The 15495-nt window shown below is 55.3% G+C and overlaps 1 protein-coding gene across 5 annotated transcripts in view; it reads right to left on the reverse strand.

Moving 5' to 3' along the window:
• TTC39A (tetratricopeptide repeat domain 39A) overlaps positions 1–15495 on the reverse strand; it is a 53546-nt gene that overhangs the window by 5940 nt on the left and 32111 nt on the right. For 4 of the 5 annotated variants that reach the window (XM_053655470.1, XM_053655471.1, XM_053655473.1 and 1 more), the window contains 9 exons: positions 13915–13979; positions 11825–11924; positions 10306–10371; positions 8328–8436; positions 7804–7871; positions 7662–7721; positions 6649–6810; positions 2141–2232; positions 43–163 (listed from right to left, as the gene is read on the reverse strand). In XM_053655470.1, the coding sequence (XP_053511445.1) occupies positions 43–163; positions 2141–2232; positions 6649–6810; positions 7662–7721; positions 7804–7871; positions 8328–8436; positions 10306–10371; positions 11825–11924; positions 13915–13979 (843 nt within the window). Of the gene's footprint in view, positions 1–42; positions 164–2140; positions 2233–6648; positions 6811–7661; positions 7722–7803; positions 7872–8327; positions 8437–10305; positions 10372–11824; positions 11925–13914; positions 13980–15495 lie in introns of those variants that run through there. The other variant, XM_037148774.2, reaches the window with a different exon arrangement.

Genomic DNA, 15495 nt, shown 5'->3' on the forward strand with positions numbered 1-15495 from the left:
TCCAAACTGGAGGGCAGAGCCAGTCACGACCCTCTGACCCACCAGAGCAGGGATTGGCAAAGAGACGGGTTCAGGGGAGAGGTATCGCCTGGACTTCCGGATGGCAAACTTCTCTGTGGGTAGAGATTTCCCAGCAATCTTGAGTTTCAGGCCTGGCACGGCTCTGCGAGAGAAGAGGTGGGGTGGGGGGTAAGGCAGTCAAGGTGAGAAAAAGCAGGAGAGGACTGAGAGTCCCCAGACTGCCCAGTGTCCACTTGGCACCTCTCTGAGCTTCAATTTCCTCATTTGTATGATGAAACAGTATTGGATTCATAATGGCCTTATTTCACAGGCCCTGTCCCAAGACCTGACCACTTCCTGTGGCTAGGCAAGGGGTTCCTCCTCACCGGCTGGCAGAAGTGAGAATACACACAAACGCCCCAGCCTGCTCTGCCTTCTGTCTCCACTCTCAGGCCTCATTTCTGGAGGGCTGAGCTGTGGGCCCAGTGGAAGTCTGACCCATTTCCCAGGGAAGATGAGCACCCAGAGAAAGGGAGGGGCCTGCCCAAGACCTCACAGCTCGAACCTTTAATTGCCTCTTGCTGTGGGAGTTGGGGCCTCCTCAGCTGTTTCCAGGGGCAGAATACAATGTGGTACGCAGCTAGGCGAGCCTCCACCACTGGGCCTCGCCCACCCAGCTCCACCCCGCCCTCTGATTTCTGCCACATTCACAGGGTGTGGCTGTGACCCTCAAGCCTGAGCTGCCCAAGCCCAGGAACCAGCTGGACCTAGTTGTGAGGCCCACCAGACACCTCCCTGCTTGTTCACAGTGGAACCTCTCAGGGCCTGTTTTCTCATTTCTAAAATGGAGATAATGACATGAAGGGGAGCAGAATTTGTCACCCCACAACATGACCCCTTGGCCTAAAGATTATTTTAGGCAGGTTATTTGTAAGAAATAGCAGGCACAGAAACTCCTGAAAACCTGGAAGTTACCTTTTGTGAGAGAGGTTTCTAAGGAAAATAGCATCTGTATGGGTGTATCCCCCTTCTCTGTAACAGGAATAGGAGGGTGACTAAACCTCCAGAAACTTAGCAGTAGAGAAAGTAGAGACTTAATCTGCACAGCACTCACACCCTCCTCTGCTGTGCTTTGGAAACCTCCTGTAACGGCTCCCCAGCCCAGCCATCTGCTGTCTTCAGTTGGAGATGGTATTTAAGGTGATGGCCTGGGCCATTTCAGAGAATTATTCAGTTTTTCCTGGGGTATCTCCCATGTATAAAGGAGGCATACATGTTATTAAACTTCTCTGTTTTTCTCTTGTTAATCTGTCTTTTATTACAGGGAGAGGGACTCAACTTAAAACATAGAAGAATAGAGGGAAAATTATCTTCCTCCCCCACGATACTCTCAGGCTTTCTGGGAGAGTCCGGGAGATGGAGAAACAGAGGCACTCAGCAGATGATAAACGCCCTGTGACTAAGATGCTGGTAACTGGGGAAGCTCAGGTTATCGCCACCTCAAGGCCAGTTCTCACCACAACTGGGGGAAGGTCCACCACTCTCAACCTGCAGAGGCTGAGCCCTGCTCTGGAGCCTTAGCAAAGGCAAACTCAGCAGGCCAGCCTTACAGATAAAAGTAAAAACAGCCTGGGTTTAGTGGCTCGGGGCTCTGTAAATATATCCTCTAATTGATTTGCAAAACAATGCTGCAAAGCAGAGGTTATTCCCGTTCTATAGATGCTGAAAGTGTTCAAGGTGACACAGCTAAGGAATGGCACAGGCTGGATTTAATCCCGATTATTTGATCCGACTCTGGCTGTCTACTGTGCTTTTTTGAGTGTATCAGGTTAACCCAGCAGAATGGACCTCTCTGGACCTCAGTGTCCACATCTGTCCTCCTGACCTGAGGAAAGAGGCTCAAAGGAAAGGGCGCTGACGAAACCACTTTGGTGAAAGCAAGCCTCTGAACAGATGCAAAGGATTCCAAAAGCATCAGGAGGAGAATGCGGTGATGGAAGGGCATGGCGGGCTGTGCACAATCGTTGGGGAGGGCCAGGGAGCTCGGGGCCAGGGGTGATGACCACCCCAGCACCTCCTGCCCAGTGCCCTGGACGGAGCCTGGCGGGGCCTGCCATGGGGGTGCCGAGGTAGGGCTCACCTAAACAACTCCACTTCGTCATCCCCGAACGGCTTGTAGTCGTCCTTCTCAAACATGCTGAGGTAGGCAGCCTTCATGTAGATGTAGGTAGCCTGTGAGAGGCAGGGCCAGAGTCAGGTGTGGGGAACCCGGTCACGACTGCAGACAGCACGGGCGAGGCTCGGCGGTGGGGGCTGGCCCAGCTGCATGCCACATTTTCCTCTGCCCTTGGAAACAGCTGCGGAGGCCCCAACTCCCGTGGCAACTCATTGGGAACTCATTTGGCGCAAATACCTCATTTAGCAGCTAACATTATCCTCAAGCCCCAGGGGAGAAACTGAGGGAGCTGAAACAACTTGAGGACTTGAGCTGGGAGTTAAATCCAGGACGGGCCCACATCTAAGCCGCTGCCACCCTCTCCACTGTGAAGCAACAGAACAACTCCAGCCACCAGCGGGTGCCGGGCGGTGAGTGCTGAGGCCAGGATGGAGACACAGGCAAGGCAGCAAGGGCTTCTGGGAAGCAGTTACTTCAGACCGAGCCCTTGAAGGCCATCAGAGAGATTCACAGAAACCCTGAAAATGGACCTTCCAGGGAAGGGGAACAGCCTGAGCAGAGCTTGTGTATAGCAAAGATACAAATAGGGAGCATGAAGTATTGGGATGCATAAAAGAAGAGGGGTGAGGCAAGAAGAGTGAGCATGGCCCTGGGTCACACGGCTCAGTTCAGGATCCCTGGGTGGAACTGCCTTACTCTGTTCTAGGCACTGTACGTACATCACCTTACTTGATCCCGCGGACAATGCCAGAAAGGAATCTGTACCCACCTTCTGCTTCCTAAGAGGACCTCAGCGCTGCTGGGGGCAGAGCTGGGCGTGACACCATATTTGTGTGGCTTTAAGGACCTTGTCCACAGGGAGGGAAGGTGCGGCTGTGCAGACTCCCCTTCCTCCTCCCAAAAAGATCTATCCTGAAAAGCTGTGCCCCTTCCCCCTTAAAAATCCAGTGCCAGAGGAGCCTGGCTCTGTGCTGCCCTCCAGTGGCCAAGCCTTGCACCACAGCTCCTGCCACCCGGGGCTGCTGCCAAGGAACTACCTACCTACCTGCCATTAGCCCAGAAAGAAGTGTAGTGGGTGGAGGAGGAAAGGAAGCAGGACATCCTGGAGTCTAGTTTCTGGAGAAGGTGGAAAGCAGCCTCCACCTGGCAGCCCCACCCATGCTGAAGCTCAGGGCTACTCCCAGTTCTCTTCCCTCAGCGCCTCAGTCTGCCCTTCACAAAATGAGGAAAAGCTGGTTTTTGTCGGGTGTGGTGGGAACAATCTCTCCCCTTGCTAGAGCCTGTTTCCTGTCCCGTCTTTAACTTCCTGGTGTCACCCATCCCTTCTCCCTCTTCCCCGTCCTGGCACTGAGTCACTAAGTCCTCCTGACTTCACCTCCCATCCAGTTCTTGAGTCCTACTGACTCTGTGGTTCACCTTGTCTATCGCACCAGCCTACACGCCGCCTCCCTGCTCCAGGCCACCAGGGGTCTTCCGCTGCCCTAGACCACACGTCTCCTAAGCAGCCTTCCTGTTCCCATGCCTGTCCCCTGCGAGCCGTTTCCCACTCCATAGATCTTTTTAAGTCAAACTACATCAGTTCATCCTTGAAATGTTCTCATGCTATCCCACCGCACTTAGGATAAAACCCGAACCCCCTCTCGGGGGCCCCAGCCAGTCTCCCCGGTGTCCTCTCCAATTTCACCTCCACTGTTTCCGCCCCCTCGTGTCATTCCCACCACGCTGGCCTCCGGGGCCTTCCCAGAGTACATCAGAGGCACTCGGCTTCAGGCAGGGGTGCCCAGCAACTGCAGGGGAGATTTCTTAAAGCCCAAAGCTAAGCCACAAGCATCCTGGGCTCATTCCCTGCCAGACTAAAGCCCCAACAGCCAGTCAGGGCTCCGTGACCGGCTTTTCTGGCTCCTCTTCTTCCAGTTATTCCCCACCACTTCTTAAACTCGCCCCAGCCTTTGACTGTGCCTGTCCTCTGCCCAGGATGTCATCATTCCTTCTCTGCCAGGCTTACCAATGGCTTCTGTTAAGAGCTTTCTCCGGCTCCCCCCTGGACAGCTCGCCCCCTTGAGTCACCAGGAGGAAGGGTGGGTGCAGTGACCTAGAGTTCTCACACCCGTGGACATCAAGTTACCAAGGAATAATCTGGGGCCACATTGCTGGAAAACAGCAGCCTCCTCCCCTGTGGGAGCCCTGTCTCCCCAGTAATGACTGTTTGCCCATTGATGACACAGTTTTCTGGATTACTCTGCCAGGGTCTGTGCAGCCAGCTAGTCCTTGTCCTCAGGAATCTACAGCAAGTGACCTAACAGGGATGGTTTTCCCATAGTGCCCCTGAACTTCTACCCACAGCCCTTCACCTGGCGACACAGCTTCTTAGCAGCACCAGGGATTTCAAGCCTTTGACCTTGCCGTTCTCCTGGCATGGGTGTCCTTTCGCTTCCTCCACTCTCCCCACTAATTCCTCCTCCTCCACAACTCAGTGCAGATGTCTCCTCTTCCAGAAGCCTCTCTTGTCTTCTCGGCGGGGCTGCCCAGTGCTGCATGAGCTCTCTGTTTCCCTTGTTACGGCGCTGCACAGGGGTCGCCGCCCGATTCTAGCCATCTCAAACCGAGAGAAACACAGAGCTCCGCCGGGGTGTGAGGTCCAGGCAGGGGGAGATGCCATAGCCCCAGGCCAAGTCCCCAGAGCTGAAAGTTGGCTGGCTCTGAAATGGCCAAGGACTGGACATTAGGAATAAATGAGGCCCCAGAACTCAGGGTGCTACAACACCCCCACTTTCACAGGAAACCCTTCTGAGGAAAGGGCTAGAGAGAGGGGTGCTGACCACCCCAAAGTCACACAGAGCTGGAGACTGAGCCGGCTCACAGCCAGACTGCCTGCCTCTCCTGCCCACAGCAGCTGTGCGCACTCCCACACCTTTTCCCCTCTTAAGTGGCCCCAGCTGCCCGGCCCACTCCACCGGAGGGCTTCTGGGTCACTGGTTCAAAAAGGTTCCCCGAGCCTGTGCTCTTAACTGGGAGTGGGAAGCTATGAAGAATGAATGCCAGGCCCACAGGGAGCACCTTTAACAGCAGGGTGGCCTCGGGGCAAGCTGGGAAAAGCAGGGGCCTTTGTGAGTCACACAGGGCTGTCTGCAAATCCAGAGTCCGCACCAACAGCAGTGCTGGCGAGGAAAGTCGCACACCTTCTCTTGGCCTCCATGGCCCCGTGTGCCCAGTGAAGATGACCTCTGCCTCAGGGGATGTGGTGTGGAGGAAGTGGCGAGTGCTGGGCACGCGGTGAGAGCTCAGTGACAGCCCGCCCTTCCCCCAGCCCCACCTGCCCAGACCCCAAGAATTAATTCCCTTACAGCCTGGTCCCCAGGCAGGGTCCTGGAAAAGGACTTCCACACAGAGGTGGGGAGGGATGAGAAATGGGGACCTAAACTCACTGAGACACAGTGCTGCGTATTTGCCAATACCAGGATGGATGCTCTCTGGTGATCTAAATGATTCTTAAACTGTTCGGAATTTGGTGCTATCATTACTACGATGATAATGGCTAATACTTATTTCACCACTTATCTGGATGCTGTAAGTTTTCACCTACAGTGGGTACCTGTTTTGCTTTGTTTTGCCTACATGGCATCTCCTTAATGCCCTCCCCCCAATGCTACTTCTTTTGGGGACGTCACCTCACTTTTCTTCTGGGGAATCACCCCTCTTCTACTCCCATCCCTCAGTCTCCCCGCCCCTCTGTTTGCAGGCACTGGCATGCAGTCTGTGCCAGACCAGGAAGGCTCAGGTCGTGGCACTGCCGCTGAGACCGAAGGGAAGATGCCAGTTTGGGGCAGGCAGCCCATGGCCACCCTGCCTGTCTCATGGAGAGGACCAGCCTACACAGTGAAGATGTCATAGAGCAGAGCACAGTCACACATGGAAAAACCAAGCCCAGATGACATAATTTGAATTCCTGGATCCAACCCTACCTGAAGTCAGTTTGCCTAGAATTCTCTGCTGTATGAACTAATGAGCCTTGTGTGTTTTAGACCCACACAGTCCAATACTGTGGCCACTAGTCCATGTGACTTTTAAATTTAAACTTGACTCAAAAATAAAAACATCCAGTTTCCCTAGGAATAGTTCAAGTGCTCAGTGTGTACATGTGGCTGGCAGCTCCCACCATGGGTGTTGCAGGGATAGAACATTTCCGCCACAGCCAAAGGCGCTGCCGGCCAGCACTTGCCTGCAGTGTGAGCCACGTTTCTGTCCCTGGTGACTAAAACTCTTGACAGACACATTACAGGTCTGAAGTTTCTCTGTTCCCCGCGGTCTTTAGTCCCTTCCAGCCCTAAGTCCTATTAGAAGTTACAGTTCCGTTTAAGTTCCAGCAGAGACACCTCTGTCCACTCAGGGGTTTGGCCCTTGGTCTGGGGGCACATGGCTGGTCTGGCTCGGCCTGGCCCCCCAGGGCCCCCCAGCACTGGGTGTGAGCCCACCTTGGACCAGGAGTTCTCCTTGCTGAGCAGGTCGGCATAGAAGTAGGCCATCTTCCACTGGCCCTTGTAGGTGAAGCACCACATCAGCTCCCAGTAGCACATGTGGTGGAACTGCTTCCAGTGCTGCTGGGCCTCGCAGCACTCCTCGAACCGCCGGATGGCCTGCGGGCACCTGCTGGTCAGTCCCCGAGGGCGCCCCGGCCCTCGCCCACACCACGCCCCGCACCCCCTGCTCCCACCGACTCCCCTGCGGGCCCAGCCCCATGCCGGCAGACTGGCCTCAGTCCTGATCATCCCCCCCCCCCCCCCCCCCGCAGTCTCACATGACCTTAGACCCAGTGGCTGCCCTTGCTGGGGCTCTAGTCTGCAGGTCACTAAGTGAAAGGACAGGAAGGAGCTACATCGGAGGGATAACAGGCAGTGGACGATGTTCCAATGAAAGTGATGTAATGATGCCTGTGCCTCAGAGCAAGCTCCAAAGGTTTCTGTAGCTGCTGTGAAGTGACCTGGACCAGGGGCATCTGTCCTGATGCCTGAGGAATCACAGCCAGAGCCAGCGGGAGACCCCAGAACTCCACACTGCAGAGTCCGGCCCAGGCCTTGGCTTAGTGCCCGGGTCCCCGGCGGGACTGCGGTCTCCCCTCTGTAACCCCTTCAGTGGCTCCCGTCCCGTCCCGCTGTGGAGCCCCGCACTCACCAGATTCCGGCCTATCACGTGCCCTGAGTAAGTGCGTGTTCTCCTGTCCCTGCCTTACTCCAGCACCTCCCTGTCCAGGAGTGCCGAGGTCCCGATCTCCCTGTCAAAACGCTACCCGCCCCCATGCCACCGCCTCCCTCGGCTTCCCAGACGGCCTTGGAAGTGCCGCTCCCACTGCTGCTGGCTTGTCAGTTCTCCCCTGGGGCCCTGTTCCCCGTGGGCCCCGGCACTGAGTACATTATTTCTGTGTCTGACTTCCTGCGGCACTGCCAACCCCCCAGGGGTCCTCGGCACCAGCCTGCACCCCATTACTCACTGCGTCAACATTGCCTTTAATGGCTTCAATCCTTCCAGCGAAGAACAGGAAGATGGCGCCCTGCAAACACACACATGTGGGCCTGGGGTGGGTGCCGTGGGGCACACATGCGCTGGGCCACCTGCCAGGAGGTAGAGCTCACCTTAGGGTATCGCTTCAGGTAGGGTTTCAGGAGCCTCTCTGCCTCCTCGATGTTGACGTTCCCGGTGCCTGAGGGAGGTGGGGGCACAACGCATGTCACCACCGCCACTGGCCCCTGTGCTGCCCCCAGCCCCCGTTTTCCCCTCTGTGAAATGGGGGTAATACTCTCCTCTCTCCACGGTGAGGTGAGGATTAAATAAGACAGTGCAGAAGCCACATCACAGGTCGTAATAACCAAGAGTCACTGCCAACCAAGGCTGTGTCCAGAACCCCAAGGAGCTGCCTCCAGTGTCCTCACACCCTCTCGTAGGTGGACATGAGCATCCCCGTTTCACAGATGAGAACACAGAGGCCAGACCCCAGTCAAACTGTGGGGAAGGGAGTGGTCAGGGGCCAGGCCCAGGACAGTGGATGTAGCTGTTCTTTGTGGTTTCAGTGCCCCATCCCCAGTCTCAGGGGTCCAGACAGGTGTGTAGCCCCTCACCCTCCTGCCCTCAGAGCCGACCATTCCCAGAGGCCTCCTACCGAGCACAAAGGTGAGGAAGGTGTGGTAGCACAGCAGCAGCATGACGCAGAGCACGGCCCGGAAGCTGTGCCCGGAGGCACCCTCCTTCAGCTGCAGCAGCCCATAGTCCTGGGGGACGAGGGGACAGGCTGAGGCCAGCAAGGCCCGGGCTCCCCAGGGCCCGGGCTGGGACCCGAGGAGGAACAGGGGCCTAGAGATCCCCAGACAGCTGTGAGGGCTGCTGCTGGAGCTGGGGGAGGGTAGGAAAGTGCTAGACCCAGGAGGCCAGGTCAGCTGCTCCCAGGCTGTGCAACCCTGGACAAGGGGCTGACCCTCTCTGAATCTTAGAAGCCCTCCTGGGGGCAGCACACACCACTGCCAAGGCCACCTCCTCGACAGCCCCTCACCCATTCCTCCCTTCACTGGCCTACTTGGCCTGTGGCGGGTGCTGAGGCCCTGAGCAGCCCCAGTCTGATCAGGGGAAGAGGAATGACAAGGAGGCAGATAATCTTAACCACAGGCTCAAGGCGCACATGGGACCACAAGGACTGTGGTCTGGGGAGGCTTCCTGGAGGAGACGGCTCCAGAGCCTGACTGGGGAGGAGCAAGAGGCCAAAACCCCACTTGTATCCCTGTCCGCAGCCTCTGCCTCAGTCTACCCTCCAGGATGTTCTTGTTCTTTGTAACACACAAGTCTGACCTGCCTCACCCCTGCCTCAAACCCTCCATGGCTCCCTTGCTTTCAGGATGAAGACAGAGCTGGCGCTGTGCTGGGGGTCTCTCCATTCTGGCCTGGTCACCCTCTCTTCCTGGCCAGGCAGCCACACTGTCCCACCTCTTGGCCTTTCTCATGCTCTTCCCTCCCATCATCATCCTGAAAGCCTACTCATGACCCAAGGGCCTTCTTAAGAAAACAAAACGGAAAGGGACTCTCAGAGCCTCCAGTGAGTGTCTCCCCACCTGGGCCCATGGACCACAGGTGGCTGCCAAGGTATCAGAGTCTGCTGGCAGGCGAGGAAGCAGAGTCCCATGAGAGGGTCTTCCCTTGTCAGTTCTCTGTCCGTCTGACGTGGCCAGGAGCACCCAGGTCCCGTGCCGATGCCGGCTGCACATCGCGATCGCCCTGAACCCCCTCTCTCAGCCTCGGCAGACCACGCAGCCCAGCTGGGCTTTCATAAGACTGTCTGGGCCTCACAGGGCTTATTGATATGGCTATGCTCTTATCATGCTAAATAACGTAGGTGTTCTGTATTGTATATTCACTTTAAATAAGCTTAAGTAAAAATTTCAAGCCACTTTTGAGAAAAATAATATATAAGTAATAATAATATAGCGGTCCATGGACATGTCAAAAATCAGCAAGGGCCAGAAAAAGTTCGGGTTTGAGAGACACCAACCTGATTTTTAAAAGGAGAAAAAGCCCCTTGTTTTAATGAAAAGACAGAGTCACGGGGGGAAGGGGATGCCTTCTAGGCCAATGCTCCTTCCATCACATCAGGCCCACTCCACCAGGGAGCCCTCCTTGATCCTCTCCCAGGTACTCAGTGTCCTGCCCTCAGTAAAGCCTCGGTATAGTGAGTTCGGTTTCTGCCCTCAAGGCCTGATGCACAGCAGGGCTTCCCTGGGGCAAGTCCCAACCAGAAGATAGTCCCAGGGGAAGGGACTTGCTCCAGGTCTTCTGAGGGGAGAAGAACCAAGTTCCTGATGCTTGTGATGCACAGACAACACGCCCCTAGGCCCCTACACAGCGCTGCCCTCCACAGCCACCCCAGCCCCAGACCTCTGCCCTGGGAGGGACCAGGCAGGGGTCACTGGCCCCACTTGACTGGAGGGTAGACTGAGGCCCAGAGAGGTTTGGGCCTTGTCCAGGGCCACACACTGAGGGGGACTGGGCCAGAACTGGCACCTGGGCCTTGTGGCCCCTCAGCCCCACCTCATCTGGCTGAGCTCCAGTCCTGGGGCTGAGTGGGTTGGGGGTCCCAGAAAGCAGGTAGTTACCTTGTTTCCTGAAAATCCCACAAACTCCAGCAGCCGCAAGATCCTAGTAGGGAGCATGGACAGCGTCTGCAGGAACAAAGGCAGATGGGCACACGGACAGGCCCCGGTGTGCCCAGTGGGACTCGGGACCTGTGTCTAATCCTGGGGGCACAGATCCCATGTCTGTAATCCTGGGGGCGCAGGCCTTGTGTCTGCAATGCCCCCGGGTTCCCGGGAAAGCCAGCTTCCCCAGATAGAGAAGTGTTTCAGTGACAGGAGCAGACTGCATCCGAATCCTAGTCTCACCACTCCCAGCTGGGTCACCTTGGGCAACGCACATCCTGTCTATGCCTCAGTTTCCTCATCCGTAAAATGGGAATAATAAGAGCCCCTACCTCATAAGGGCACTGTGCAGATGGGTCAAATTAATATGTGTAAAGCACATAGAAGGGGGCCTGCATGTAATAATCAGCTATTGTAGTTGTTATTACATTGAATCCCTACTTGGCACCAGGGGCTCCGTCACTGCATTCCATGCTTAGAACAGTCCTGCACAGAAGGGATTACTGCCCCTTTTGACAGATGGGGAAACAGAGGCACAGGTAAGTGACAGAATATGTCCAAGACGCCAAAGCTCATCAGAGGTGGAGCCAGTCCTTGAACCCAGGAGAGTTTGGCTATAACCTGCATCCAACACACTTTGCAGCCGTATTCCTCAGCACTCAGCCTAGAATCACTGCTCCCATTTTACATACAAGGAAGCAAACTCACACCCGGGCAGGGATCCCTGCCCCAAGGCCTGCTCTTGGACCAGGCTTTGCCTGAAGTGGAGAGAACCGCCCTGCTCTGTATTCCCTACCCCTTTACATAGACACACACACACACACACACACACACACACACACTCACTCACTCACACTTTGGAAAAGTCCCCAGGCCAGGAGGCTAAATTTTCCATGGGCAGCTGCTCCCAGGAGCAGGCACGGCTCTTCTGAGCCTCCCTGCTCTACTCACACTGTTCCTTCTGCCTCGCGTGGCCTTCCCTGCCTGGAAAACCTCCTCCACCTATGGGGTCATCCAAGATCCAGCTTAAATACCACCCCCTCCAGGAAGAAAGCTTCCCCCAGAAAAGAGTTTGGCTCTCCAGTCCCCGTGGGTCACCAGCTGTTTCCGGGCCTCTCTCCTTCTCCCCACCAGTCAATGTCAGCCGCCAGCTCCCCAGGGCTGAAAAGGCCCTGATTTACTGTTTGTCAGTTTTTGGTGCTCTGAATACTGCCACTGTGGCAGATTTCAAACTTTCAACTTGACCTGGGAAGGAATGCACAGAAGGGACTCTGGAGCCAGTGCCAGCACCCAAGCACACCCGCCCCCCAGCTATGAGCCCCTAAGGCTGCAACATATCTGCTCATTGCTGGGTCCTGGGGTCGGCACAGGGCCCAGCACAGGAGCCCAGCAAAGAACACGTGTGTGGCTGGGACGTGCAGGGGAGCCTAATCTTGAGCCCAGACACTTGGACATGAGGAGGGGCACTCCCACTCACCAGGTTGAAGGCGCCCATGCCAAGCTTCACGCCTCCCACAAAGTGCCTGTGGTTCTCTCCCTTGCAGTATTGTGAGGACTGCACGAGGCTGTCCAGCTCCCTGCAGAGGGAAGCAAAGTCACATTGTGGGGGCTGCAGCTCCTCCAGCGGGACCTACGTTGCCCCCATTCCCAGCCGATCTCAGGACTCACGCAGATTTACATCGGTCCTGGCAACCCAGAAGGCTGATGTTCAAGGAGTTTCCAGCCACATCTCCCACTATAACAGCACACGCTCCTTGTCCTCAGCGTCAGCCATATCAGCCATAGTGCACCTGCCTTGTCTGACAGCTAGGCATTTGCCTGTGCCCTGTATTTTGTCTAAAATACTCTCTCAACCTGGGCCCAGCTGGCATTCTAGGCTGCATGACCCTCTTTGGGGGGGGGGTGCATCACAGGATGTTGAACTGCATGCCTGGCCCCCACTCACTAGATGCCAGCTGTGACAACCAAAATGTCTCTGGACATTGCCAAATGTCTCATGGGGGAGGGGTGCAAAATCACCCCCAGTTGAGAACCACTGGGCTAACTCCAACACCCCGTCTTTCAGGAGGTCTCCTGGAGTCTCTTGGTTAGAATCCAGCCCTCTCTCCCCCGGCCACCAACTGTACCACACACCCATGTCCCAGCCTGCCTGGGACAGGACAGAGGCTTTAATTGTGTGCCGTCTTCTTCCCCGGCCTTGAGTACCTCGAGGACTTTAATCAGCAAACACTGACTGTGGCCTCTCTGTGCCAGACACTGAAGGGCAGCAGGGAGCAAAGCAACCAACCCGCTGCCCTCACAAGTGTCCCTCTCTACAGGACAGACCCCCATGGAGTCAACTGTGAAGGTAAGAAAGGCCTTGAAAAAAAAACGCTGGGGCCTAACCCAGTCTGGGTTCAGGGAAGGCTCCCGGTGGAGCTGACATGTGAGCTGAAAACTAAGGGATAAGGAGGGATGAGCCTGGCACAGAAAGAATGTTCCTGGCAGGGAGGACAACGTGTCCAAAGTCCGTGAGCTAGGAATGAATTTGGCACGTCTGAAGAGCCGAAGGAGTGCCTGAACGCCCGAGGCGCAGTGCAGCGGGAGAGGTGGCGAGGAGGGGGGCGGGGGGCTCAGGGGAACGACTTGGCAAGAGGAGCCTCAGGACTTGGCAGAGGGCGCCTGACAAGGTTTGCACTTGGCAAACATCACGCTGGCGGCTGGTGGGGAGACCAGAGGAGGCAGAAGGCTTGTCTGGTTCCCCTCGCACATTCCCAGCAGGGGCCCACAGGGCGTGTGGTGCCCACGTACTGCACGGATGTTATAGCAGCAATACCTTGCAATCAAACTCGAAATAGCTCCGCAGGCAAATGGTCACATTAAATGGGGGGAAAAGAGATGATAAATAGCCTCAAGTCAATTCAAGTCAACTTTCAATGGAAAATGATTTTTTAATGCCAAACGGGCAGTGGGGGTGAGGGGAGATGTACTTTCAGAGCTTTTTTAACTTGGAATGGTAGACATTTGTGGTGCCATGTTAGGCAAACCTGCTCTGTGTTGAGTCTTCATTCTTTCACCCATAAACATGGCCTATACCTTGCCCAGGGACGGGGACGTACTGGGATGGCACAGAAATGATCTGGCCCTCAGCTTCTCTCTTAGGGGGGAACTTGGGCGGGGGGTGGAAACTCCCCTGTGTTCTGCAGACGTCAAGGAAGGCTTCATGGGGAAAGTGGTGTTTGGACTGGGCCTTAACGGGTGTGTAGGAGTTCTGCTGCTGTTCTCAAAATCACCGTGTCCTTCCCCCTCCCCCCACCAGCCCAAGCTGTTTAGGCAGAATCTATGTCTCATATTCTGTGAGTTCAAGGTCAGGCACAGAGTAAGCACTTGGGAACTGAGACACACCCAGGAAAACAAGGGGAACAGTGTTCCAGAAAACGGAGGTCCTGGGGGCACAGACAGTGGCCTGAGGTCAGCCAGCACTCTGGGCTTCCTGCCTCCAGCCAGTGTTCTCCAGCTCCCCAAAGCAGCCCGATACATGGGGTAGCAGATACTGTACCCCAGGTCCCCCAGGCCAGCCCCACTCACTTGTAGGTCTGATAGCTGTTTCGAACTTTGATGCCGCCCTTGATGAAGCTCACCATGTTCTCATCCTGCAGGAGGGAGAGATGCTAAAACCTGGGGCTGGGTGGGTAGCCAGCGAGAAAGATCACACAAGGCTCTGGACTCTGCCTTCCCCTTCCTGGGTCCAGCTCTTTGAGGGGCCCTGAGGGTATGGGGTCAGAGGTCAGCCAAACCAGCCTCCTTATCCTTGGAACTTGAGGTGAGGGTCTTATTTACTAATCAAGACCTCCAAAATGCCCAGGGATTTGACTACAACCGCCCCCCCACCAGCTTTGCAGGTGTACTATGCCCTTGGCGAAAGGCCTCGTGATGCACCCAAGGTTCACAGCGCCTCCTGTAGGTGAGGACAGGGAGTGGGGAAGGAAGAGGGACGCCTGGTTTTGGATTGTTTGTGTTTTTTCACAAGCTGCTGTGGATCACATTTGTAATTTAAAGCACTAACACCTAGAGCCCCCCCAGCAGTTCCACTCCTGAGTTCACACCCAAGAGAAGTGACAAACACAGGCTGCAGAAGTCACCTTCCAGAATGTTCACAGCAGCCAAGACCCAGAAACGACCCAGATACCCTTCAGGAGGAGAACGAATGAACAAGCTGGTACGGTCACAGGATTGCTACCCAGCCACATGGGCCGGGCTGAAGAAGGCAAGTCCCACACAGACTGAAGCCAACTAAAACATAATACGCTGTTCAGACACGAATCGGAAGATGAAAAAGCTATTTTTTTAAAAATAGGGTGGGGGGCCATGAACATAAACTCTAGCTAGTGGCTTCCCTCTGGGAGGGAGGCAGGGAACAGGGTGGAGAGGGGCCTGGAGGGGGGGAGACTCGCTTAGCAATGTTCTGTCCTCTGGTGGGGGGTGGGGGGGTGCCAGTTCACAGCCGTTTGTTTATTTACTGTGCATAGTACTAGGATTAACAAAGAAAATAAAAGGCCGTTCCTGATGCAATTAGTACAGTGATCCCAGTGAAGGGTTCGGATTAATCCAATCCTAATCACCAAAAAGATAGAAAAATAGCAAAGATAAACAGCACCCAGCAATACATTTCATATGTGTTTTCCACCCTAATGTACGTATTTGCTTGATGATTATATGTGATCATGCTCACCCAACTTTTTGGTAAAATCAGGAGGTGCTGGCTCCCCTGGTTACTGCTGTGTGGTAAGGAGCATGAGCTCCTTACAGCCAGGCCTGGGTCCGAATCCCACCTCCGCATTTGCCAATCACATGCCTTGGGAAAGTGGCTGTCCCCTGAGACCCTCCCCTTTTCAGGCCTATGAGATGAAGATTAAATAATATATGTAGCTGTACATAAACACAAACATGCAACATGTATAAGGCATGTAAATACTGCACGTCTGTACTGTATGCACAAAGCCTCATATGTCATAGACACTGCCAGTCAACTTGTCGGCTGAATGAACCTATATAAAACAGGCTTTGCGACAATGCCTGTGTCCCAGGTGACCCTCAGCAGGAAAGCAGCAGTCACAAGCTGGAAGCACATACTGGTAGCGGATGGGATACGTGTGCTCCGTGTGGAGC

Source organism: Artibeus jamaicensis, unplaced genomic scaffold, assembly GCF_021234435.1.
Source record: "Artibeus jamaicensis isolate MK-2021 breed Jamaican fruit bat unplaced genomic scaffold, CSHL_Jam_final scaffold_1019, whole genome shotgun sequence".
NCBI lineage: Eukaryota > Metazoa > Chordata > Mammalia > Chiroptera > Phyllostomidae > Artibeus > Artibeus jamaicensis.